This window comes from Eleutherodactylus coqui, chromosome 3 (genome assembly GCF_035609145.1).
Source record: "Eleutherodactylus coqui strain aEleCoq1 chromosome 3, aEleCoq1.hap1, whole genome shotgun sequence".
Classification (NCBI taxonomy): Eukaryota; Metazoa; Chordata; class Amphibia; order Anura; family Eleutherodactylidae; genus Eleutherodactylus; species Eleutherodactylus coqui.
In genome coordinates this window covers 193,649,195-193,676,399 of record NC_089839.1, presented here as the reverse complement: position 1 = coordinate 193,676,399, position 27,205 = coordinate 193,649,195, and the positions used below count along the sequence as shown (strand labels likewise).

The window sequence follows — 27,205 nt, the reverse complement described above, 5'->3', positions numbered from 1 at the left end:
CTTGAAAATAGTATGGGGTCAAAAACACAAAATGTGCACATATTTAGTAGTGTCGCACCAGGGTTCTAGCGCAAGTTGCCCCTTTGTTTTGTGAAAACAGTTTTGACAAATTTACAGTTGACAGTTGAAAAAAAAAAGAAATGTTACATCTTTCGCTCCAGTGGGCGGAGTGAGGTTTTTAGACTGATTTAAATGGGTTGTCTAGTTAGAGTTTAACTCTAACCCTTTACAATCCACTGTCTGATGTCTGAAGACATTATGATTTAAGGCTGTACAGCTCCAATGTTGGAAGACGTCCGTTGGGGCTTTCTTACTGTATATTGCTAGTCTCTCTAATGTTGGAGCCTATCCAACGTTTCACCTCATGCAGTACTGGCTTTAGCCAGCAGATAGCGCTGTTGTATAACAGCAGAAAAAGAGTAAGCCACCTAGGAAAACCAGGATACAAATTGGATTGGAAAGGGTTAACATCTGAGCCAAGAGGGTTAAAACAAAAGGTACTTACCTGTCCTTAGCCCCAGTGATCCCAGTGCTTCAGCCCTGCGATTCCTCCAATCTCTGTTGACAGCCAACCGCAGGCTGTAGCATCACCCCAGGTTCTCCTGGCATCAGAGCTCGCATCCTGGGTGCCATAATGCTAGGACTTCAGAATGGTGATTGCCTCTGATTGGCAGACAGTAGTCACATGATCTCTGCTCTTAACAGAGACCAGAAGGCTCACAGGGCTGCAGTGCTGGATTCCTGGGACTCAGGACAGGTAAGTATCATTTTATTTTACTGTTTTAATCCTTTTGGCTATGATTTTACATAGTTAACCTCTAATCACACAACCCCTTGAAGAATTGCAACTTTTCAAAATGTTAAAAAACTTGTTGCAGTTTTGCTACAGTACCTGCGGCCATACAAGTCACTCCACCTCTCAAGACCTATTTAAAGTGTAACTGCGCTTTCTGAAGTCCTTTGCAGTCTGGGGGTTTGGCAGCCGATACCCACCTGCAGCAGCTGCGATCGGCGATAACACTAGTCATGACTGTAACCTTTTACATGTGCTCTTATTTCTGATGGGGGCATTTAAATGCCCTGACTGGTGTTTCAAAGTCCTGTACAGCCCCGCTGTGATGTGATCATGAGATGCTGTCTGCGTATCGTGGTAGTCTGATGGTCCTAAGGCCCCTAGGGCTGCCATGAGCCTGTGGATCGCTTTATTATAAGCTGGTCAGAAGACAGTATAATGCAATACCATTATACTGTAAAAGTGATCAAATAATCTCAAGTTCCCTCAAAAAAACCTTTTCCCAGTCATTCCATTATTAATCCTCCTTCTTGCCTTGATGAAGGGCACTGAGAGGTTTGAAAGCTCACTATAACATCATGTATTTTTGTTAGCCATTAAAAGGTATCATAACCACAAGATTACTTGGTTTCTCTTACTGAGAACAATCGCACATTATTAATCCTGCAAGGTGAATGCCATCCAATAAAAAGAATACACAGTGCCAGAATTGCACTTTTTTAGGTCACCTCGACTTCAAGAAACTTGTACTCACCCCAAAATCTATCAAAACTACAGACCGTCTTGCAAAAAAAACTAGTCCTCACACAATACCATTGACTGAAAAATAAAAGGATTATGGGGTCACAAAATGGCCAAAGAAAGCAATTTTTTTTTAAGTAATTTTTTTTAGTATTACTAAAAGTAGTATTTATTAAAACGATATAAATTTTGTGTCCCCCTTAATTGTAGTGCCCCACAGAATAAGGATACAGTGTGTTTTTTACTGCAGTGTGAACAGCTGATTAGGTCTCTGTAAGGTAATCTCTCATATGTCTGACTTGACCATCTGGTGCCTTGTATTATTTCCTTCTCAGGTATTTTCACCATCCAAGTGCCTAAAGAGACCCCAGGACAGCACTTTGAGGGCCTAAATCTCCTGACATCCCTATTAGCACCCAAGGGAGCGAGGACTTGTAAACCTCTGATAGAAGAGATAGGTGAGTACTTGCCTCTATTTATGTTTCTATAATGGGGAACATTCATACAAAATTTTATGCCGCTTTCTGGTGTAAAAGTCACAACTTTTTATGCAAAAATCTGTGACTTCAGCTTTTTACACTGGCCTTCCCGCTTTAAAAAAAAAAAAAGTTGTCAATGCTTGTCCAGAGCGGACCGCCTTGGAACTACACATTTATGTATAATTTATGCCAGAAATTGGAGTAAATTATACCAGAAATGTATATCCGTTCCGACCCGGCTTACATTTCAGTGCAGGCCCACAGAAAGATGTGCCTCATATATGAAGGGGGTGGGAGTTGTCCTGTATTAGGCCAGAGGAAATCCTGTCAACCCCTTAGGGATGAGCCAAGTGATTTTTGCAAAAGCCTTTACTGGTTGACATGGCCATATGAGGGCTTGTTTTTATGGGGGACAAATTGTCTTTTTTAACCCCTTCATGACATGGCCTATTTTGGTGTTGAGGACCAAGCAATTTTTTGGTATTTTTCCATCTCCATTTTTCAAAAGCCATAACTTTTTTATTTTTCCGTGGACGCGGCCGTATGAGGGCTTGTTTTTTGCGTGGCGAACTGTAGTTTTTATCGATGCCAATTTTGGGTACATAGACTATATTGTAAATTTTTTTTTTTTTTTTTAATGATAGCAGAGAGAGAAAACGCATCAATTCTGCCATAGATTTTTTTATTTTTTTTTTACACCGTTAATCATGCAGCATAAATGAGACTTTCCATTTTTTCTGCAGACCGGTACGGTTACAACGATACCAAAATTCTAACATTTTTTTAAGGTTTTCCCACTTTTCTGCAATAAAAACCCTTTTTTTTGGAAATCTTTTTTCTATTCTAAATTGCTGCATTCAAAGTCACGTAACTTTTTTATTTTTTGATGTACAGAGCTCTATGAGGGCTTATTTTTTGCGAGACGAGCTGTAGATTTTATCGGTACCATTTTAGCGTACATACGACTTTTTTGATCACTTTTATTGCGTTTTTAGTGAGGCAAAATGCTAAAAATGAGCATTTTGCCTCAGTTTTTTAGCTTTTTTTTTAGTGTTTTTTTCGGTGCACAATCAAAAGCATGTGCAACTTATTGTACGCATCGTTACGGACGCGACAATACCAAATATGTGGGGTTTTATTTTTTTTTTTACCTTTTTTTATGCTAATCTGAGAAAAAGCATAAAAAATGGTTTTTTTACTCTTTTTTTTTTACATTTTTTTAATTCATTTTTTAAATCTTTCTTTTTTTCACACTGTTTGTGTCCCTCTGAGGGACTTTAACCATTGCCCTGATGATCGCTGGTATAAGGCATGGCAGAGCTACTGCTCTCCCATGCCTTATCGCTCATACAGCGATCTCAGGCATAGGCAATACAGGACGCCAGTGTCTGGCGTCCTGTTGCCATGGTGACAGGCCGGGCTCTCGCGATGACATCGCGAGTCCCGGCCGGAGACACAGAGGGAGCCGCGCTCCCGCTGTGAACTCTTCCCCTGCCGCGATCTACTTAGATCGCGGCAGGGAAGGGGTTAAAAGTGGCGGGCGCATCTCCGATGTCCCCCCGCTGCTGCAGCGAGACGCCGGCTGTGACTGACAGCCGGCTCCCGCTGCGGGATAGCGCGGGATCATATGTGATCCCGCGCTATCTCCAGGACGTAAGTTTACGCCCTGTTGCGGGAAGTACCCCGCTCCCAGGACGTAAACTTACGCCCTGCAGCGGGAAGGGGTTAATGGCTCACTCTGGGGTAATGTAATGTGTTGGATTTTTTTTTTTTCTTTTACATTTTATTTTTATTTTTTTTTGGAGGGGGGTAGATAGGAATACTCTTCCAGGAATTCCACTATTGTTTTCATTTTAATGAACTTCGCCCCTCTGACATCTGCTTACATGCTGCAGCTGCTATTGACTAGAGGTTGAACTGGCAGGATCTGAGGTTTCTACTCTCCTGGCTGTTAAAGCAGGATCCTGGCTGTCAGTCAGCTAAGCCACTACCTTTAAAATATGTATGTGCAGGTTTAAAGCCCATTGGTGAGGTCAGTAAAAAGGTGTATTGGCCGTCTCTAGGGCGTTAAGACTAATGTTTAAATTCCAGTCTTAATACATTTCTCCCATAGTGTCATTTATTGATGCATCTGTTAGTACTAGATCTAAAAACCTCACATTGTGGTACCATAGACGAGCGGTGCACACGTTATAAGGCACCACTTATTTCTTCCTGCAGTAGAGGTCTGTCACAGATTAGTTTTGCAGGGAATTCCTTCTCGTGTATCAAATACTGTTGGATCAATTTTAATAAAGAGGTTCTTCAGCAGCCGAGGAGCATATTATACATTAGTGTGGCCCAGCTGCTGCAGAATTGTTCTATGCGGTGAGCCTATGTGACAGGCTCACCTCAGAGAATCGTGGCAAATCGCACCATGCCGCGATTTGAGTCCCGTGAGTGGAGAATCGCTATGATTCTTCGCTCATGGACAGGGGGCTGCGCTTTCCATAGCAACGCTATGGAAAGCGAGCACTGCGTTACTCGCGGCCAGATTTTTGCCGCGAGTAACGCAATGCACTATCATCCATGGACAGGAGCCCTTACTCTTCAAAAACAGAGGACCTGCAGCTGCTGAGTCATAGGAAATGATGTGCCTCCTACTTTTTCACAATTTTTTTTTTCATTCATAAATGGACAGCGCATTGTTTGAAGTGGCCATTGTTTCAATTTCGTCACATTTGGAGCAGCAGAGCGCTCTCCAGAAGCATCAGTTAGGAAGCTTAATTTTGCTAACTGTATATCAAGTCGCCACAACTTCTATATGGGTATCCATGTGTCTTAATGGTTGTTTACACAGTAGCAAGCTGTACAAAGTTCCTTCCTCCGTCAGTCAAAACATAACCTTCCTTTGACCAGGGAAGTAATTTTCATCTTGTTTGGAGTGTTGATTGAGCCATTGAATGGCCCCATTATTAGAGCCCTGGCACTTGCACGATTTGGAAATTCTCCCCGTGCCCCGGAGTGCAGCATAAAACAACGTGACAAGTTTTCCGTGGATGAGTTTCAGTGTCAATCCACATTAGATGGGAAAATCCAGCGATCTCAACGACTTCTAATAAGCTTTGGTCCTTGTTAGACTAGCCGGGGCCAGGGTTTCACCGCCAACCACGTGGGGTTTTCTCATGCAGCGGTGTGGAGAGTATACAGAGAATGGTGCGAAAGAGGATGCTGTGGACGGAAACAAACTCCTCCCCGAAAGGGGTCAAAGGGAGGATGTGAAGAATTGTTTTAATGAACAGGAGATGTACAGTAAATGGAGCACCAGCCTTGTATTTGGCTGTAATTTCAATTACAATGTCCGAACACAAAACGCACCATTCCTGAGCACGGATGGGCTATAATCGCAGACAACCAGTTCCAGCGTCATTAAGAGAAGCCGAAAGATGAGCCTCCAGTGGGCAAAAGGGCACAAAAATTGAATCGCTGAGCAATCGAAAAACATCACCTGGTGATTTGACTCCTTCCTGTCAAGCTGGGGGAGGAGGATTAATGGCGTTTGGAAGGTTTTCTTGCCACACGCCGAGTCCTCATATCTTTGAACGGATACCATAACAAATTGCTGCCATTCTGAAGGCCAAAGGAGATCCAACATTGTACTAGATGGGGGTCTGTAATAAAGTGGCCATTTGTTGTATAGTCTAACCTGCTGATCGATATTTCAGATAGTGCTGGGATTTCCTGCTGTGAGCAAGGCAAACAGAGCTGCTGAATGCTTATGATTTTGACGCCATAGAAGACAGATGGATCTGATCTGTTTATGAAATCCAATTAAAAAAGTAGAATGTCCATCAGTTCTAATATACTTCTATTTGCTCCGGTATTCCTCTTTCTTTACCAGTCAGGTGTGTGCTTTGCAGACAATGTCATTAGGACTTGCGAGTCTCCGGTGTCTCCTCTGATTTGGATATTTTGCCATTTTCTAGATTTGCAGATAAACAATATGATTCATGTCTGGGGATCGATATTCAGTCCTGGAATAACCCGGTTCTCTGCAGTTCTCTGTCCAGAGAGCTCATACGATGTTCCCTGAGGGGGAAGCTTATACCGCAGCAGTAATTCAGGTGCAAAGAGCATAGTGGCGCTGCTTGACTTGCTTCTCCGGAGTCGGTCTGCGCTCTCCTATCTGGCCCTAGGGATAGTTAAGGATGGAGACAGCTATTGACTGCAAACTGGCATTAAGCCCCAGGGAAATACACAATGAAGCACATTTTACCGGTACGTAGAATGGAAGGATGTGCGCCGGGTAAAGCTACATATTAATTGCGCTGCTTAACTGGGGAAGTGGATTCCTCCTCTGGGAGATCCTTAGAGCTGATGATTTTGCAGTTCCAGAAAAGAATGAAGTCTAGGAATAAGCGGAGCCTGATAAAATAGTCTTGCCAGTTTGTGTGCAGTTTTATGAAGGGGTAGTTCTGGAATGGACACTACCACCACAGGATGGCATAATGGGAGCAGCAGCAACAGCGATTGCAACACTGCCACCTAGTGGTAGAAGAGGGGTATTGCAGTTTTGGGGTTTTTTTTGCAAATTGTCATGAAAACGCAATTAAAAATAATAGTGGACACATCCCAATTTTTTTTTTGTACTCCCGTCATGCTTCAGTATGGAGCATAGGTTTCCTGTGCTTCTAACTTGGGAGGAGCTTTCTCTTTTGCTTCTTGGCGCCTCCTGCTGCTGACAACGGGAGGAAGGGAGTAAAAACTGTTCAGAGCACATTTAGCCCATGCAGTCTAAGTACAGTAAAGCTGATTGGATTTTTCTCTAAAGGTACCTTTACACAAGGCGATTATTATCCGAATTATTGCTAGAAATGGCTAATTCAGGCGATTAATCATTCCAGGTACACTCATCTGCCGACAGGGCACTGAGTGAGAAATCGCTCACCTGTTGGAGTTGCTTGGTTTTTAGCAGTACTGAAAAACCGAGCGACTGTCGGCCGTGTAAGCTGGAACTGCTCAATCTTCGAACGACTGGTTTACTGTGAATGAAGGCGGGCGGCTGAAAAGGTCCTGAATGACTATCCCTCCTGTGTAAGCACGGGAGCCAAAGTTGGGTGGTATTCCATGGGACAGCTGCTGGGTGCTTATGCATCTGACAGTCATCCCCTGTAAAGCTATTTTAATTAATTATATTTAGGGGACTCAGCCATCAAGATTTTTAGTAGAAAACAAAAAGAAGGGTTTGGTACCGTGTTAGCCAGTAGAGCGAAGTGTGATGGATTCTCATACTGGGAACAAAGTAATCTTGTAGACAGGATACCTTTTAATGGCTAACTAAAATACATGATGTAAGGCAAGATTTCGGACCTCCGAGTCCTTCATCAAGGCAAAAGTTTTGTATAGCGCTCTACTCACCCTCGCTGAGACGCTGCAGCAATTATTACAGAGTGCACATTTTAATTGCGGCTGCCATGCCATGCCATGCCATGCCATGCCAAGTTTTCTAAGTAGCTAGTCCACAGCACACGCTGCCTCAGCCCAGCAACCTAGAACCTCACCCACCTCTGCCTCAATGACCACACCTATTATCTGATTGCTAAAATCTTGTCCCAAATCCCACACCTGTGCCTATTACACATACGCAGAAGCTCTCTGCCTACTTGATATTTCCTGAATTTCTGCACGTGTCCGTACTATTAAAGTGTTTAATAGTTTCATACTCTTGGGTCCCTCATTGATCACAGTGGTACTTGACAGATGAGTTAAAGTGTCGCTTTCCACTGGGATGTATGGCCATGGTGAGCATGGACCCAATATAGAAGTGCAAGGATGTCTCAGTCACCATCAAGCGAAGGTTCATCACAGTCATCGTCTTCCCGATTGCAACATATGGCTGTGAGTCGTGGACAAGGAGCATAGCAGACAAAAGAAGAATTGATGCTTTTAGGGGATGTTGTTGGAGAAAACTTCTATGACTCCCCTGGACAGCTAGGGTCAAAATCAAAGCTGTTCTGGACCGTATGAACCCAGAGGTGTCCCCGGAAGCCATGGTCATGAGACAGAGTCTGACGTACTTTGGACATGTGATGAGGGCGAATTCACTGGAAAAAGAGATGCTACTTTAAATGGTCAGTGGTGAAGGGAAACCAGAAAGACAGAAGACACGTTGGCTGGATACCATCAAGAAGGACGTGGGGATGGGCATCAGGTAATTAAAAGCAGCTGTAAAGAACAGAAAAAAACATGGAGATGACTGGCCTACAGAGTATCTAAGGGTCGGACACCACTGAACGGGTAGAATTGTAATTGCCTCAGGCTGCATCCTTTCATTTCTGTCCGCCCAGAAGAAACCACAGCGACTATATCTAACCTTATTACGTTTCAAGATCTTCTAACTTTTTAGGAGGGTGATGTGGTGGAGGAAGAGTTTCTTGGTAGTGCACAGTGCTTGATGTCTGACATTTGGTGCGTCAGTGCCTTCCCCGCACATGCGGTTTATATGAAGCTGTAAAGGAGGGCATCTATGCATTTGCACTGCGGGATTTCAGTAGTGCCAGGAAATGAATCCTCATACTGTGAATCGTAACTTTGAAGGCATGGCTTTGGTGACAGTCTGGCACTCTGACTCTCTTCAAGAAAACATGACTCTTTCCCACTCATTATCGTGCAGCGTGGGAAATATTCTGGACAGGTTTACTAAGGCAAATGGTGCGTTTAGGCATGGGAAGTTGGAACACTTTCCCTGCCTGCTAGTACCTCTGGTTTTACATGATAACTGGTTCCCTTTAAGGCCTCGTTCACACGGGCGACACGGCATCGCTTGTCCGTGCGATATCACCGCGACTTTGTAGCGCTACAAAGTCGCATGTGGTGCTACAAAGCCGCGTGGCTTTGTAGCCCCACATGCAATGTTTTTCGGGGGAGGCTTGAAATATAAGCCCTTCCCTGAAAATAAGCCTTAGTTGAATAAGAAAAACAAAACACACATACATCTGTCCCACGCTGTCAGCCTGGCCGCAGCTTCTCCCTGGGTCCCTGGCAGTGATCTTCTCTTCTGGCTGGAAGTTTGAAAATCCCCGCCTCCTGGAAGCGCTGGTTGTGTTTGGCTGACGCTTAGCCAATCACAGCCAGCGCTCGATGAATGGCAGTGATTGAACCAAGCCCTTCACACTGTGGGTGGGGTTAATATCAGATTGGGTGTGCAGAAGGCCATTGAGCAGTGTACTGGAGGCTAGTAAGCCGTGAGACTGCAGAGCACAATATATGGGGATGAGATGAGGGGGGAGGATGGTATATGGGGGCTCTGATGATTGAGGGTAGCATATGGAGGTTGTGATGACTGGGGAAGAAAAAGGTATATAAGGTCTGAGATGAGTTGTGGTGTGAATAGCTCACAGTGGCTGAGATGAGGGGTGTGTGCCTAGTACATGGGGACGCTGGGATGAGGGGTGTGTGCCTAGTACATGGGGAGAGGGGCTAGGATGAGGGGCGTGTGTCTAGTACATGGGGAGGGGGGCTGCGTTCTTTGTCCATCACTGAGTTCAGCTCAGCATAAAAGCCATCATCCCTGATAAGACGGACGGCATGCTGTGTTCTTCACGGGCAGTGCTGATGACATAGTTCTTAGCTAGCAGCCCCATGGCAGATCAAATGGACATGTATTTAAAGAACAGACCACCTGCTGTTCTGTAAATGCATCTTCTGGCAGCTGATTAACATGCAAATTATGTTAATTAGCTGCTAATGTCCATTAGCAGCTAATTAACATAATTAGTACGTAATGCAAAATGATTGATTAAAGCTGTCAGTTTCTGAAGAATGTTGAGTGATCATCTTTGTGTGTAAATGGACTTTAGGTCTTCCACTGCCTTGGACCACCAGAGAAGCTGGTGTTAATCTCTGTACCACCCTAGGGTCCTTTTTAGACAAGCTGATTCTCATTTTGAACGAGCGAGTGACATCACCACTAACTCATTCACACTAATGCTGCCTGTTTAGGCAAATGCATCGTTGACTCGTTAGCAGGATTCTCGTTTGGTTCCTCTATAAGGCAATGAGAGGGACTGAACGATTACTGTTTAAACTGAACAATAAGCGAATGAGCCAACGATTATTTTTACGCCTGCTGAAACTGAACAACGAATGTTCAGTCATTGGCTGGCGCCTGGACTGAATGATTATTCCCCACATTTGCTCATTGGACCAATATGTTCCGTCCAAACAAAGCACTAGTTCACCAGTAAAACAAGCATTAACCCTTCCACTTCTTGACTGCCAGAGAAGTTGTGCTTTTGGATGTCCGACTTCTGAGTTCTCTATGAATCGCTCAGTCCGGTCCGGTAATCGGAGAACTTGAAATTGCTGAATCCCTCAATATAAATAATAATTTCAGCTACTATGATACGGCAACAACTCCTTTACTACTTGTCCCAAATACTTTTTTTAAAATTTTTTTTTTATTTTAGGTTCATCAAATGAAGCTCCTGAAGATGATGAAGAGGACTTGGATTGGCAGATAGAGCAGACCCCCTACGAAGAACTGTCCAGTGAGGCTTTCCACTCAGATTGCAGTTACGGTTTTGGGAACTTGCGTGTCGGCGTGTTTGGAAGACTTCAGGTATGGGATTTGTACAACATGTGGGCATGATATACAAGACAGGCAGGAATCTGAACGATTGTCACTTGGTGTAAATACTTGCCCCACTGGACGACGAGCGAGAATTTGTTAGCTTCTTGTTCGTCATTCAGTATCTGCAGGCAGAAAACTGAACGATGGATCGCCATATGTAAACAGGCAGTCGCTCCCTTATATTGTGAATGAAGGGGATAGCCGGAACGATCCCGACCCGTTCTGCCTCCATACACTGAACGATGCTGTAAAAGCACAGGAACGATTGGACAACCTGCCGGGTATCTGCGCCCGACAGGTCGTCCTTGTAAAAGGGCGCTAAGATGGAGCTGCCTAGCGGGTGGTGATGCCATCTTTTTCTGTTAATTTATATTATCACACCTCAATTGTTGCACGTCTTACTAATTGCTATTTAATTGCTGATTTCTATCTCTTGGCATAGACTTCCGCCTCCCGGGGAGGATCCTGCTCCTCTGTAATAGCTGTCAAGCTGAATAATTTATTACGTATTGTGTGTTATGTATTTATTACACTGATCTGCAATTTTGCAACTTTTGTCTGTTTTTAAATAAAGAGGTGTATTGGAATGGATATGTATTATATATTATCCCTATTTCTGTTTCTACTCATCTCTCTCATCCCCTGCTGGTTCAGCGCCACTGCTCCGGCTCTCACACCCGGTCAGACTGCAGTAGTGAGGTGTCCTTATACATATATGACCTCTACATTCAATCACTTGGCTCAGCGATCCCTAGGCATACTCTGAGGTCTGTGATTGGCTGCAGCGGTCGCCTGTGTATACGAAATATCATAGTTGCAAGTCAAGTAAACAAAGAGTTGCAGTGAAAATGGATGCAAGGGTGCTGGCATTGTTTCAGCGGGGGAACGCAGCAGCAAGTTACTTATTTTTTGGCTTTTTTTTTTTTTTTTTTTAAACGTTTTCCTGCCCCTTTTCCAGTTTTACTATAACTTGGAAAACCCCTTTAACCATTTCCTGCTGTGTGCCGTATATGTAGAGCAGACATTGGGTGTCTGTGTATGAAGCGGACTCGGCAGCTGAGTCCGCTACATACATGGCGGATGTTGGCCATCATTGACAGCCAACACCTGTCCACGATTACTGCTATCGGAGAGAACATCGATCATGGCTGATAGACCTTAAATGCCACAGTTGTCATTCGGGGGGCCCAAGTGGGTGAGTGTCATGGCAGCCGGAGGCCTTATAAGGGTCCCCAGGGCTGCTGTGAATGATTGCTGCCACGGGAACATCTTGATAGATTGCTGGTCAGAATATAGCATAATGCAATACTATAGCAAAATAAAGTTGTTGTTTTTTCTTTTTAGTTTAAAAAAAAAAAAAAAAAAAAAAGCTGAATAAAGAAAATTTAGGCTTAAATTTAAAAACACTAAGTAAAACAAAACTTTTTCGAGTCATCACATATAAAAATAATGTACAAAAAGGAATCGCTGTGTCCATAAAAGTCCAGATTATTAAAATATCATGTTAATCCAACACACTGATAACTGTCAGATTGATGGGGGTTTCAGCGGCTAGATCCCCAGCAATCTGACATTTATCCTTTAACTTGTTGATGGGGCGATAAATTGTTTTGGGCAGTAAAACCCCTTTAAGCTTTATTTGCATAAAATTAAAAGTTTCCTTTAAATGGAATGTTCCTTTACAATAACCTCAGTCCATATGCCTTACCGTGACTTATGGACAACACAGGATGGTGTCTCCCATTCATGTCCCTATTTAACGAGAGCGAAGAACAGCATCAAACAGCAGCTCCAGCTCTGGATGACCTCTACCATTTATTACATGCCTGTCAAGGCATTTTAACGTGTAATACCACATTTTACCTGCAGTGGCCACTACAGAAGAAATTTGCAATTGCTTGCAGCTTCCTCTGTCACAATTGATCAAGTGATTGCCAACAGATTCTCAGTAAGGGTACTTTTATTTCAATCATTTTTTATTGAACTTTTTCGATAAACATTAAACAGTAGTACATCATACTGATCTGCAGTTACCCTTTTATCTAAACATAGCCACCCTAATTCTCTCGCGTCATAAATCGTGGTTTTTCCCTGCAGAATACATTTATTTTGTAAAACAAAAAACTAAAAAATAATGAATTGAGAAAGAAAGAGAAAGAGAAAATTAAAAAAAAAAAAATACAACTTTATGATGCGTTAATACAAGGCACATGTCTGACTAGAGGGGTGGCAGGTAGGGGAGGGGGGATGTTGGGCTAAGGGGTCGGGGGGGGGGGTGTAGTTCTTGCTTGTAGGCTTATTAGGCTCTCAGGGGTCCCTAAGGGTCTAAAGTACCTGTATATAACCAGTTTTCAAAAGGTTTAGATGCTCTCATGGCAATCCACAGGCTCCAAAGATCATAGGACCTTTTGCTGTCTTTTTCCTCCTCTGCTCCCTCCATTTCGTATCTCATAAGAGTATTACATTTTTCTGTCCATATAACCTTTGTGGGTGGGACCGTGGAACGCCATAGGCCCGGGACAGACATCCTGACCGCTAGGATGGCCAATCTCAGGAGTTCGGTTTTGATCTTTGCCATGGACCCCTGGAGCATTAGTAGTAGGGCCATTTTTGGTGTAAAAGACACCGTCGACCTGGTCATGTTATTGTAGAGGAGCTCTACACTTTTCCATAGTTCAGCTACTAGTGGGCATGCCCACCAGATATGCAGCATAGTTCCTATGCTATTCTGGCATCTCCAACATGCATCAGGAACTTGTGCGTCCATTTGGTGCAGTTTCGACGGTGTCCTGTACCATCATAATAAAATTTTGAAATTTTGCTCCTGTATTCTGCCGAATTTGGTACTCTTATGACACATAAGGTAGGCCCTCTTCCAGTCTGTACTGGTGAACGTTACTCCCATTTCCCTTTCCCATTGTGCCACGTAGCTGGGTGGGTCGTCCTCTGTCCCACAGGCCACCAACATTCTGTATATCAGCGAGATCCCGTGTTCCACGGATGATGATGTCATGCATGCAGTTTCAAACTGGGTTAGCGGTATGCTGCCACTTCCCCTGGGCGTCAGGGACTCCACATACCCCCTCACCTGGAAATATTTCAACCATGCCCCTGGTGGGGGTCTGGTTTCTCTATAGAAGTCTCTCAGGGGTTTCACTCCTGACTGTGTGATTACGTCTCTCACTCGTGGTATCGGGGTGCTAGGTAGGGACAGGACCGGGCCCCCTCCTCCAAAAGCCTGGAACTGGGGGTTGGCTGTCAGTGGGGTCAATGGTCCCGGGACAGAGATCAAACCCAGTTTCTGGGCAAATGTGCCCCAGACGCTGAGCACTTAACTTCCCTTTCACCGCAAGTAAGGGATCTCCTTCACATATTGTCTCGGAATCCATGGGGCCTCCTGAACCGCCGTAGATGTAGTGTTGTGTTCTAATTCTACCCATAACTTTGCATTCTTGTCTCTCAGGAGTGATAGCACATAGTTGCTCAGGCTCGCCCTATAATACAGGGTGAAATCTGGGAGTCCAGTCCTCCCTGTTCCTTGGGGCGTGTGAGAAGCGCATATCTAAGCCGGGGTCTACGACCCCTCCAGACAAAGTTGGTTATTACTGCGCGCAGGTCAAGCAGGAATCGTCTATTGAGGTGGATAGGTAGTGTCTGACACAGGTAAAGGAATTTTGGTAGGGTGTCCATTTTTACAGCATTTATTCTACCTGTCCAGGATATGTAAAGTGGGCTCCACTTTTCTAGGTCCCCTTTAAGTTTGGCAAGGAAGGGTACTTTTAGACAGGACAAATTCCTGGCCCGATATAACAAGGGCCGATCAACGTGTATGTTGATCGGCGCTCATTTAATTTCCTTTTATATGGGTTGAGAATCTGCTTTAGGGCTTGTTCAAAGGTTGTTTGTTGAAAAGATTGTGGCTATACTTCACTAAAGATCTTTGATTGGTGTGAGTATTTAGCGCGTCTAAAATTCCTTCATGTGAACGCTTCTATAGGAAACCATCCGTTCTTATAGAAGCACTCTTTTCAGATGCCTCTAATGCGCAAAAGCAGCGCTTGTGTGCATGAGGCCTTATGGTGATCCACCGATCAGTGAGCATTTTTATCGGAATGCTCGGCTACCATTCACTAGTTAATCGGCTGATTGTTGGCCCTTTTACATGACCCGATTGTTGGATGAATGAATGTTTGGAGATCGGTTTGGGCCTGATCGGATTGTGTGTAAAAGGACCTTTTAGGAAAGGTGTTATACGACCCACTTAACCTCTTTCTTATGGCGCTCATTGGTGGTCATTGCTATGTTAAGTCGTCCATAGTTACCACCTGCTGTCTATAGTATTACAGCCGCTATAATCGTGCATGTTGTGCGTGTTTACAGCGTTGTTTATAACCTGATGGGTCACTTGGGCGCTGATGTTCCTCTTGATCGCTGTGTACATGATCAGTCATCACCCGGGCACCTGGTGACGCCGCTGCTCTCTGCTTTCAGGAGGAACTGAATGATGTTATTGACTTAAGAGATCCAGACGTTACTCCGGCCCCAGAACGCACACAGAGGCGTCTAGAAGCTGAAAAGGCCAAGTTTGACCCCGATCATTACCTGTAAGTGGCTTTTAATGAGGTATTACATTTCCCAGGAGGATTGACATCACTTTATAGTCGCCGATAAGATCTGGCGTCTGATTTATTTTATTTTCCTCCATATACGTGTTTTGATGCGTTTCCTCTGAAGCCTGAAGGGAATTCCCATCTGTATCAAATTGAAGTCTGCTCCCATGTGATGCGAATACGGTTACGTGTAGCGGAAGTGGCATGGACTTTCCACAGCGGAACATCCGCGCGGATTTGGACAAGGAATTTACCCTGTCATTGGGCCAAATCCACAGGTTAATGCTGACACAGAAGTGGGTTTCAGGGTGCAGTCACACGAAATGGAGATGCTGTTGAAAATACACATTGAAATTCGCGCCATTGGTCTGAATTTTAACGTGGATCTGCAGCTAAATTAACCCTTTCATTTCAAAGGGTGAAATCTGCTATGGATCTGTCAATCTGCGCCATATCATGCAGAGTTTTGTGTGGAGCCCCACTAAAATTTGCCGAGTGTGAATGCACCCTGAGGGCTTTCTGCCGCAGTTTTTCTTGTGGAATCGCATGCAGAATTTGCCGCATTTTCGCGTCAAGAAGTGACATTAGAAGCCCACTTGACAGGTTTACGGGACGTCACCAGGCCTGCTGGCTGGGTAACGTCACCTGTCAGATGTGGTCTAGAGTCGCTGTGAGTATATTACTTTTTTATATAGTTTTGCCCATGGGGGCGCTCACAACCATATAAAAGGAATAACTTCGAAAACTCCTTTAGTCTTTCACTTCTGTTTCTCATCTAGTCCTTCATTTATGCAAATACTGTCCTTGAGGAAAGTGAATGAAGACAAGCAGATAAATGAATATTCAGGCATTCAGCCTGAACTTGGTGGCTTATCCATCCATGCACTAGTTATTGATTCACTTGTTTGCACCATTCATTCTCTCATTCCTTTTCTCCTTCTTGCAGTCAGCTCAAGTTTTTCACTTGTTTGCTCACTCACAAATAGTCGTTTGTTCATTTTCCTGCTTGACTTCCAACACTAACTTATTAAAGGTCTACTTTGGGATTTAAAAATTTTTTTTTTAAAAATCATTCACTTATTCATTCATTCATTTTGTAGCTATACCTCAGTCAGCTAGTTTTACATTAGTTAGTTATTTCTTTCTGTTTGAAACTTCTGGCCTCCTTTTTTCCCCTCATATGGTCATGTGATCTCAATTCTGACCAGCTCAGGTCTCCTTGGGGTTATGGATTCCTTTTCTAGTTAAATGCTCTGTGTCAGGCTGTTAAATGGACCCTACTACAGAAAGTCACAGGAGTGTCTGTGTCCCCCTGTAGGCAAAGTTACTGATGATAATGATCAAACCGCTTTTGTCACACAGGTATAATAGAGGAGATCCACTCAAAAGATAAGGTCGGTATGCATGGAAAAGCAAGTGCGGAGCAGAAAAAAAGGGAGCACTCCAGCTCACCTGCTTATTCCAAGTTCAAACATGGAGCTCCGAAAGATCCTTGTTCTGATCTCCAGCTTTACTCCTGTCACACAGGAATAAGAGAGGAGATCACAGCTCATCCTCCTGCCTTTATACTTATGGTCTGCAGCTTATTTCGAACAATGTAGAAAATAACGAACTAAACTGTCCTCCCTGCAGGCAAAAATGGTATAGCCTCAGCTAATGCAGTGCTGATGCATCAGGTTATTGATTTTTGAAACTGAAGGTAAAAAAAAAAATCTCACTCTTAAGATGGTGGCTGATAAGTATCAGATAGGAGGCTGCACTGCAGGGAAGTGACTGCAATATACAGAACACACCTCTAAAGCATGAAAGACAATGAGTGGGGGGGGGGGTGTAGAGATGAGAAAATGTGTTTTGCCAGACAGGCCCTTTAATTTTCATTCACTTGTTTTCTCATTCATTCATGTACATAGTTATTTATTCATTCAATTGTTTGCCATCACTCATAACGTCAATCAATTTCTCATTTGTACAGTCAGTCTTTGCTGACTTGACTATTTTGCTCATTCATTCATTCCTTCATTCATTCATGCAAACAGTTCTTCATTTTTGATTCGTGCATTAAGTCTGTCGCTTGGTCATTCTTTCACAGTCATTTGCTTGTTTTCTCATTCATTCAACTACTTATTGATTGACTTATCTGCCTTCGTTCACTCATTCATTTCCTCATTCAGTCACTTAATCACTCAGTTATTCACTGCTTCGCTCATGCCCATACGGTTTATTCGTTCTCTTGTTCTCCATCTCTCTGTTCTGTCCTCCTCCTCGTGTCGTCCTTTTCTTCTGTCAGTGAGTAATGGCACCCATCCTGCCCGTATATTGTGCGCACCGCTGTTGTCGCTGCCCGGTCCTTCTCCTCTTGTCTCTTCAGCGTTTATCTCCCTGATCCTGGTACTATCCTTCCACCATCCTCGGCGTCACTATGGCTACAGGGCTCCGTTCTGTCATCTAAAGCCTGACAATGGTGTCACACTAAGCTCTGCCTACATCCCGCCGCCTCGCAGGGAGCGCTGTCCATCTATCACTTCTACTGGGCTTCGTCCCAGCTCTGCAATCCTGCACAAGTCCGCCCGGCTCAGCCTAATCTGCCTGATGAACACCAGAGGAATTCTCTGCAGTCGCCGCTGACATCATTCATTCATCCATCAGCCGGAGCCAACTGGCTGCTCTCCTGCCGCTGCTTGTTTTTCTATTTTTATTGCAATGATGCTTATCTATTAAAGGCGGAGGGGGGGGGGGGAGATTTAAAGGGACTCTGCAATTGCAACAACAATTGCAATATCACGTATGCAGCATATCACCCGGCTATTAGAGGTATATGCACACCCAGAAAGGAGATTTCTGCTTTTCTTAAAGTCACATGCCACAGTTAGTGACTTGGAGCCAACTGTATTTTGCAATTGCTCAACTAGCAATCCCCTTATAGAATGTTATTAGAAGAATCCCTTTCATTACTATTATGACTCCCTCACCTGTTAAGGTTTGCAGGAAGTGTCACTGCCGCCCTGTAGCCAGTATTGGCAGGATATGTGGCTTGTTCTGCGAACACCGCCAGCCAGGCAGCGGCAAGAAGTTCCCAGTGGATATGTAGTGGATTTGCTGCAGATTGTTTGCAAAATTTTCACCAAAATGCACACGTTGCTGTGGATTTAGAATTTGATCTGCAGCAGACTTCACCCCTTTTAATTGAAAGGGTGAAATCTGCTATGAATCCGCACCAATATCCGCCGTGTGTGATACGCCTCTAGGGTATGTTCACATGGCGGATTCCATCGCCAAATTTTCAGTGTGGATTTCCGCCTTTAAAATGAAGGCAGAAATTTGCAGGTATTCTGCCACAGTTTTTGATTTATCCCTGTCAATTGTGTCAAAATATGCATACAGAAATCCGTTTCCGTACAGATACACGTGAAGAAGCGACATGTCACTTCTTCTATATGCGGAAATGTATCAAATTCCACACACAGATTTTTCCCACTGACAGTTCTAAATCTATGTGCGTATCTGCGGCAGAATAGCAGCATGTTTCTGCTGCGGTATTACAGGCGGATCCCACGGCGGCATCTGACATGTGAACTTATGGCGCATTCACACGTGGTGGATTTTGATGTGGAGCCACAGCATATTTTGCGCTGAAGATTTTTGTTCGGATCGGCATCAAACACTTGCACCTTTTGGTGTGGAGCTTGATGTGAATCCACTGCAGATTTTACCCTTTGAGTTGAAGGGTTGAAGTCTCCTGCAAAAACACGTCAAACTCCATTCATGCAGATTTTGATCCCCCACCCCCACCCCCCGTACAGCCGACACAATCCTTGTAGAGCTTAAACAAGTGCTGATCAGCCTGTGTAATAGGGCCCTTACTTATCCACTTCTTTTTCCACCAATTTCCTTGGTCCCCTGAGGATGTCTCATTGTTTGCACATATGGCATGTGATCGGCGACCAGTCGCTGTACGACACTGCGATGTTTCTTTCCTTGGGGTGTCACGCCCTGCCCATAGCAATTCCAATAACTGCATTATATTCGGGGCCCTTTAATAAAAGAGGGACGCCTAATTTACTCCTTTTACTGTTGACCTAGTGCTGCTATAGGGCCTACAGGATTTTGGCTGTGTCTGGTATTGCAGCCCAGCCACATTTATTTGAATACTGCAATACCAGAGGCAGCCTGTGGGTAAGATGGGCGCTATTTCTGCAGGTGGAGTCCAGACTTCTGAAACTTTTCTATGACTGATGCTTTTTCCTAACTTGCCATAACTGTCTTGAATGGAGATGAATTTCTTCTTCATGGATTCTCCAGGAAGCAAATAATCCCGACTCTCTGCCAATCTCATCCCTGGTGAATCGATTCTCCCGTCCTGCGACTGCTTTCTTTTCTCGTTCCAGTATTCGCTGTCAGTCATTTTTATAGGCGTCTGGAGCATTAGTCAGCGGCAATATTTCTGAGAGTCTGCGAGAACGCCCGGTGTCAGATGGCACTTCTCGCTAATGCTGTCCTCCACCTGGGAAAGTGCTCGTGCTAATGGAGCTGGCGGAGTCATTGCAGTGATAGAGGCGAGACGTCTATAGAGAAGAGCGATTCGCCACGCAGCTTCTTTAACTCTTTCCTGCTGCTTGGATTTCAGCCCATGTTGCTGCTCACTAGGAAATTTCAGCTTTCAAGGAGTATTCTGGGCATTTAACCTATTGCAGATCAATAGTTTATCAAAGGGTGTCCACCACTCGGGACCCCCGACAATCGACTAATCTTAGCCCCTGCACTCACTGCAGTGGGGCTGCACATCCACATTGGGGTCGGAGCCAGAGGTGCAATAGAAGACTTCACTCCAATTGAAATCAATAGGAGCTATACCTCTATCACCCTTGCAGCTCCCACCCCAATGCAGATGGACCTGTCAACATCCAGTCCACTGCAGTGAGTGTGAGAGTTGAGATCAGCTGATTGCCGGAGATCCCAAGCGTCGGACCCAAACCAATCGATTTAATGACCTATCCTGATGATTGGCCATCAATACAGCAAGGGAATAGCTGTGGTTCTACAGGTGGAAACTGCGTTGAAAATTCCATGGCAGATTCCACCGTGTTAATACAGCCTGACACTTATCCCCTTTCCATAGGATAGGGGATGAGTGTCTCATCATTGGAGGTCCAACTGCTAGGACCGAATGAAGTGTCGGTAAAGCATGTGTGCAGTCACTATTTATTTTTAATGGGACTGCCAGATATTGTTGGATGCTTCTAGTTTTGACAGTCCCGTTCATACATCACGGGGGTACAGGACCCCTGTTCTCGTGAATAGCTTGGGTTCCCAGTGGTCGAACCTCATCGATCAGACACTTACCCTCTATCCCTTGGATAGGGGATAGTTGTCAGGCCATGTTCATAAAGCACAATCCGCCATGGAATTTTCTACACAGATTTCGCCTATAAAATGACAGCAGAAGTTGGTGGCTATTCTCCTACGTTTCTGTGTGAAGGAGTGTTAAAGTTGGCAAACCTCCTTTTAAAGGGCATTTTCCTTCTTTAGAAAAGAGTTGCCACTTCGCTGTCCAAGAAATTCAGTTGTCCTATGTGATTTTTCTTCCCCCCTTCCTTCCTCTGCTTTTACGTTTTGCTAAATATGCCATTTAGGACAACGAAATAGAAATTTTAATAGGATTGCCAATCAAGGCCTTGTTTCTACTGATGGCGAAGAAGGGTGCTGGCACTGAACCCTTCTGTCTTCCATGTTTCCATACACATGGCTATGATAAGTGGTAATGTTCAGGTATAGGCTCTTCCTGATGACTCCTTTGTTTCGCCCCAGGGCGGATCTCTTTGAGGACGACGCTATTCAAAAATTGCTGAAGTATAAACCTTGGTGGGTGGAGGCGCAGAAAGGAGAGTGCGGTGAATCAGCCAACAGTGAGGACACCAGAGGTGAGACCCTCCGCCCTTCATAGGGGACATTGCCATACAGGGTGGGCCACGGAAAAGTAACCCACTCTTATGAAACTCTGTCTTTATTGCTCATAGCAGCCAATCACAGCGCAGCTTAAATTCGGCAGCAGTCTAAGAAATGAAAGCTGCGCTGTGATTGGTTGCTATGGCCAGCAAAGATGGGCTGTTTTATAAGAGTGTGGTGCCTGGTTACTTTTCCATGGTTCACCCTAAATAACATCTTACAAGTCGTCTTCACGCAGTTTGTGATCTTGGAACAGCCTTTAAGGAACGTGATGTCACACAACAGCTGCTCCAGGATAAGGAGGACTGATTTCAGCCAACAGGAGAATCCTAATCACCAGAGAAGCATGTGTTGTGTAACGCTGGCCGCAGACCTTTTTCTTTAAAGACCCCTCCCAATTTCCAGTGGGATTTACAGAAAATTTAAAGGCTCCCTGTACACCTTAGGCAAGAGTCATCCAACTTAGCTGATTTTGGCAGGACCGGATGACTTTATGTTATCTGTATGGGGGCTCTTGGCTTTCCCTTAACAGATGATCTAGGAGGAAAGAAGGATTGGACACATTGAATTTCCACACCTGATCCTTTTGTCCTCCCTGGAGATAAGCTGCGGTCAGAAGTGTCCGACTGTAGCTTTATCCACTGTTCTTAATGAAAACATACATGTGTCAGCCGAACTGAGCATTCATGTGTACACTGGAGTCGGCAAAAGTTTATGGCGGCCGAACGAGTGTTTTGGCCAATAGCTACTGAAGGTGTATAGATATTTTAACCTCTTCGCCCTGGTTGTATATGTGACTAATGGTCCCGAACGGCTTCCCTGCGATGAGATCGCAAGGTGCCATTTGGTTGTCATCGCCTCCCAGGGCCTTCTAAAAGGCCACCAGGGCTGCCATGTATTTCTGCCTATTAAGAAAGGCAGAAGGCAATCGGTGAAAGGCGCACACCTCCCTGCAAAGTTGTTGACTAGTTGTTAAAAGACAACCATTAGATCAACCAGCGACTACTTTAGGTGATCTGAAATGAAGCGACTGGTGAACAATTTCTCGCTCAAAATTGTCTCACTGAATTGTGCAAAACGGATGACCCCCAATATGGCTGCCGTTACAACTTCTTATAGTCCCACCTACCTTTTCCCGGATACCTGAAAAGCAAATGTGCCTAGTCCTACAGGTGACCTCCTTCTCTTTCATATTGCTACATGGCTCATCAGGACCATAGTAAAGCTGAATGGCAACCCTTGTGGAAGTAGAAAAGGAAGCCATATTGTCTTTACCTGATATGGCTAGAAGAAATGGAATTTCTGACAGAAGGCTCAGGACTTGGCTCTAATTTCTTTTTTCCTTCTCCAACTAGTAATATTTACCGAAAAAGAGAAGGAGCAGTTAAGAAAATTCACAAACAAGTCTTATTTACTGGACAAGAAGGCCGAGCCGCCGGTGTACCTGAGCCTGATCGATCTGCTCCTGGCTTACTGCTACGAGGTCCGCGTAACCGAAGGAGAGAGAAACGTAAGTGGATTTTTCTCTTTCCCTCTCTCTGGCTCTGGCTTAGTCTTCCGTCTAGAGAATACTCCTGCTAAGAGGATTCTGCTGTAATAGTCTTCTATTGTGAGCCTCGCACCTCCCCTCCTGACAGGCGAGGCGCGCAGACAACGAGCGAAGAATAATCTGACAGGTGAAAAATGAGTCCCTCTCGTTCAGAGGATAAGGCTGAAGGCTGCTGTTAGAAGTATTTTGCAGTAGATTTAGCAGATAGCGAGGAGCACTCCCCGCCCATTCTGGCATTGCTGCCTGCCTCCTGAATTGCCCGGCGGCACGTAACGGAAAAATATCTCCCAGCGAAACTGTTGTGTATAATATATATTGATGCTCTTTATCTGCTCTGTACATCATGTCTTGGCTGCAGGCAGTGAAGACTGTTTTTGCAGGATGGTTTCAGGGAATGAACATTTTGCTTATCCTATTATAGTTTACTCTGCGTATTCCGACTTCCTCCATCAGTCCGAGAAAATGCAGATATAATCTAATAGTAATAAATAGAAGTCATGTACATACATTACACTACTTATCCTGGACCGATGCTCAGTTATATCCTCTATTAGGCCTCATGTCCACGGGGACAGATCCGCAGCAGGTCACCCGCACGCGTGATCCGCGCCCCATAGGGATGCATTGGACACCCGCAGGTAATTAAATACCTGCGGATGTCATATTCCCCTGAGGCGTGGATTGCGTGTGCGGGAAAACACCCGCAGCATGCTCCATTTTAGTGCGGGTCTCCCGCAGACTTCTATTGAAGCCTATGAAAGCCATCCGGATCCGCGGCACATCTGCAGCTGAATTCCTGCTCTCCGGCGCGGAAGACCATTAGCTCAAAAAGAAAGCATGCACGGTGCGTGCGTGCGGCACGCTGCCGGCATGCCGAGCGCATCCGCCGGGCCGAAGAAAGAAGATCCGGTCGCGATGAATGGCAGATCCGCAGCGTCCGGACAGGTAAACAATTCTTATTATTAGGCCTCGTGTCCATGGGAAAGGAGGGACCCGCTGCGGGATTCTGCATGAAGAATCCGCGGCGGGGCTGATTTTCCCCGTGGACATGAGACCTTAGGCTGGGTTCACACAGGGCGGATTTGCTGCGGTTTTGCCGTGGTTTTTCCGTAGCGGTTTTGCCGCAGAAGAAATGCTTCTGCTGCAAAACCGCTTCAAAGTTTAATTTGGGATTGCGGATTTTCTTGCGGAAAAATCCGCAAGCGGTTTTTCTGCAGCGTTTCTTTACTTTACTTTGTCACGGATTTTGCGGCGTCCATAGAGGTTTATAGACAAAAAGCGCTGCGGAAAAGACAGAAGAATGGACATGCTGCTTCTTTGAAAACTGCGCCGTAGTTACATTTCCGCACTGCGGCTGTGCGGAAAAAATCCGCCCTGTGAGAACAGCTTTTTTTGCAAAACTCATTTGTGCTGCATTGCACTGCAAACGCAGCAGTTTTGCCGCAGTGTGGATATGCAATGGCAATCTGCGGCAAAACCGCAGCAAATCCGCCCTGTGTGAACCCAGCCTCACATGTCGTGGAAATGCTGCAGATTTTGACTCCATCAGCTACATATCTGCAGCTGATTCCAGCAGCCACAGCACTCGCCATGCAGTTCTGCGAGCTGTAAGCACACCCCTTCAACCGGTAACTAGCAGCCTTTATTGAGCATAGTGACACTGATCAGGTGATGCCACTCTTGCATTACCTGGCTAACGGTGCAGAGCTCATTAGAGGCCATTGGGTGAAGCGTACGCTGATGGCGCGAAGATTTGTGAGGCGAAGGTGACTGCTGCAATCTGCTACGAATATGCAGCTGATTTTAATGCCAATGGTTTATTTTACAGAAATAATGCAGATTTTGTCGCAGAATTGTCTGCTGTGGTAAATCTGCAGCATTTTGGCTATGAATGAACATACTGTTATACTCCAGAGCTGCACTCACTACTCTGCTGGTGGAGTCACTGTGTACATACATTACTTATCCTGTACTGATCCTCAGTTACATACATGTATTATACCCCAGAGCTGCACTCGCTATTCTGCTGGTGGAGTCACTGCATACATACATTGCTTATCCTGTACTGATCCTGAGTTACATCCTGTATTATACTCCAGAGCTGCACTCACTGTTCTGTTGGTGGAGTCACTGTGTACATACATTACTTATCCTGTACTGGTCCTGGGTTACATCCTGTATTATACTCCAGAGCTGCACTCACTATTCTGCTGGTGGAGTCACTGTGTACATACATTACTTATCCTGTACTGATCCTCAGTTACATACATGTATTATACCCCAGAGCTGCACTCGCTATTCTGCTGGTGGAGTCACTGCATGCATACATTGCTTATCCTGTACTGATCCTGAGTTACATCCTGTATTATACTCCAGAGCTGCACTCACTGTTCTGCTGGTGGAGTCACTGTGTACATACATTACTTATCCTGTACTGGTCCTGGGTTACATCCTGTATTATACTCCAGAGCTGCACTCACTATTCTGCTGGTGGAGTCACTGTGTACATACATTACTTATCCTGTACTGATCCTGAGTTACATCCTGTATTATACTCCAGAGCTGCACTCACTATTCTGCTGGTGGAGTCACTGTATACATACATTACTTATCCTGTACTGGTCCTGGGTTACATCCTGTAGATCTTTTTATTATAAAAGTGAAAAACATTACAATAAACAGAACATAAATCTCGCTCACTTGGCATAAGACATAAAACCAAAACAAATTATCACTTGTGTTATCCGTACTTTGCCTTACTGCAGGACAAAAGAAAAAGGTCCATCTGGTCCAAACAATACACACAGCACACTACACCAACCTGCACTCCAAACTACACTCACTCATCCTCACCAATACATATACACTACATACTACATATAACGATATACACACATGTAAGAAAACAACCATAACTCACAGGATCCAGCCTGAAATCCCAAAAAAGAAGAAAGAAAACGACTAATAACCGAAGCAATTATATAATAACAAAAATGCAAACAACCATAACAAAAGTAATTAGCAATAAGAACCACCCAATACCTTTTTTTTTTTTTCAAATTTTTTTTTTTTTTATTAATTTTGTTTTTCAAATTTTTTTTTTTTTTTTTTTTTTCTTTTTAATGCCCACCACCTAAAGAATAAAACCTTACATAATCCTAAACTAACCCTATATCCAGACCAAACCACCACACACCCCAAACAACCCCCTACGGTGCAGCCACGGGAGCCACGCCTGCATCCCAAGTCCGTGCTCAATGTCTATGTCCAGGACGAGCCGGGCTGCACCGCATACACACCCTGCCCGCCGCAGCCTGAGGGCCACGCCCGCACCAACAGTCCGTGCCCAGTGTTCATTGTCGGGACGTGTCAAGCTACGGCTGAGGCATAAATTCCCCCCCCCCCTCCCCCCAATAAACCCCCACCCAACCTATCTATAACCCCTAGCCCTATATACAAACAAAACATATAACTTCTCTTATACTACACACTACAAACCAACACTACATATTAATACCCGAAAGCCTGAGGTTCAGTTACCTGCAGCCGTACATACTTTATCTTTGACCGAAAAACAAAAACTCTACTGGTGTCACACACAGCCCTCCACCAGGACTGGATATGATAAGCCGGGCACCGACCAAATGGAAAAACTATCCCTATAGTTAATCTGTCCCTACAATGTCCCTACTCCTTCCCTAAAACTTACCCTCAGAGAAAACTGTCCCTACCTCTCCCTATTCTGTCCCTACAAAGACCCTAACAATAAGAAGACTGTCCCTAACGAAATACAAACCCTCTCCATAGGAGAGAGGCCTTAGTCGTGCCCAACCTCTCATAATCCAGAGAGCGCACCTTCACCAGGTCACCAAGGATGTTTCTATTCACCTCATCCACGGGGAGGATTTTCTCTTCCGTCGAAACTGGACACCGTGCGTTCCAAATGTGAAACCTGACCACTAGGCTGACTAAGAATAAAGTGCACCGGTCCCTGCGACCAAGGTCCCCGAATGCCCCATAGACCCATTCCGCATACGAGAGGCGTGCCAACCTGGGCCAACCAATGGAGGCTCCCACCCGTTTGTACACCTCTGTATTAAAGGGACACTGAAGCAGGAAATGCTCCATGCTTTCCAGTACGTTGCTGCACTCCTGGCGGGGGCAACCCCTATCCACCAGTGGCCTGCTCTTCAAGTTGCCCCTTACATACAGTCTCCCGTGGAAACAGCGCCAAGTCAAGTCCCAAAACTTCAAGGGGATCCTGTCAGAATTCAATAAACGTAACCCTCCCTCCAGGTCCCGACTTGGGCAGTCCTTGAGCGCCAGGGGCTTCTGGAAATGGGTCAACAGAACCCTCTTATCGAGGAGTTTCCTCGACAGAGTTCTGATCTCCCACATCCCCAGACCCCACCGACGTATCATCTTCAGAACCACGGTAGCGTAAGCCGGAAGATGCCCGTGCGGCGTGCGAAGATCCTT

At 44.9% G+C, this 27,205-nt stretch overlaps 1 protein-coding gene across 2 annotated transcripts in view; it reads left to right on the top strand.

Annotated features, from left to right (window-relative positions):
* SHQ1 (SHQ1, H/ACA ribonucleoprotein assembly factor) overlaps positions 1-27,205 on the top strand; it is a 97,520-nt gene that overhangs the window by 4,887 nt on the left and 65,428 nt on the right. For both annotated transcript variants that reach the window (XM_066596706.1, XM_066596707.1), the window contains exons 4-8: positions 1,870-1,992; positions 10,461-10,612; positions 15,116-15,228; positions 21,040-21,152; positions 22,533-22,687. In XM_066596706.1, coding sequence (XP_066452803.1) covers positions 1,870-1,992; positions 10,461-10,612; positions 15,116-15,228; positions 21,040-21,152; positions 22,533-22,687 — 656 coding nt within the window. The remainder of the gene's footprint in view (positions 1-1,869; positions 1,993-10,460; positions 10,613-15,115; positions 15,229-21,039; positions 21,153-22,532; positions 22,688-27,205) is intronic.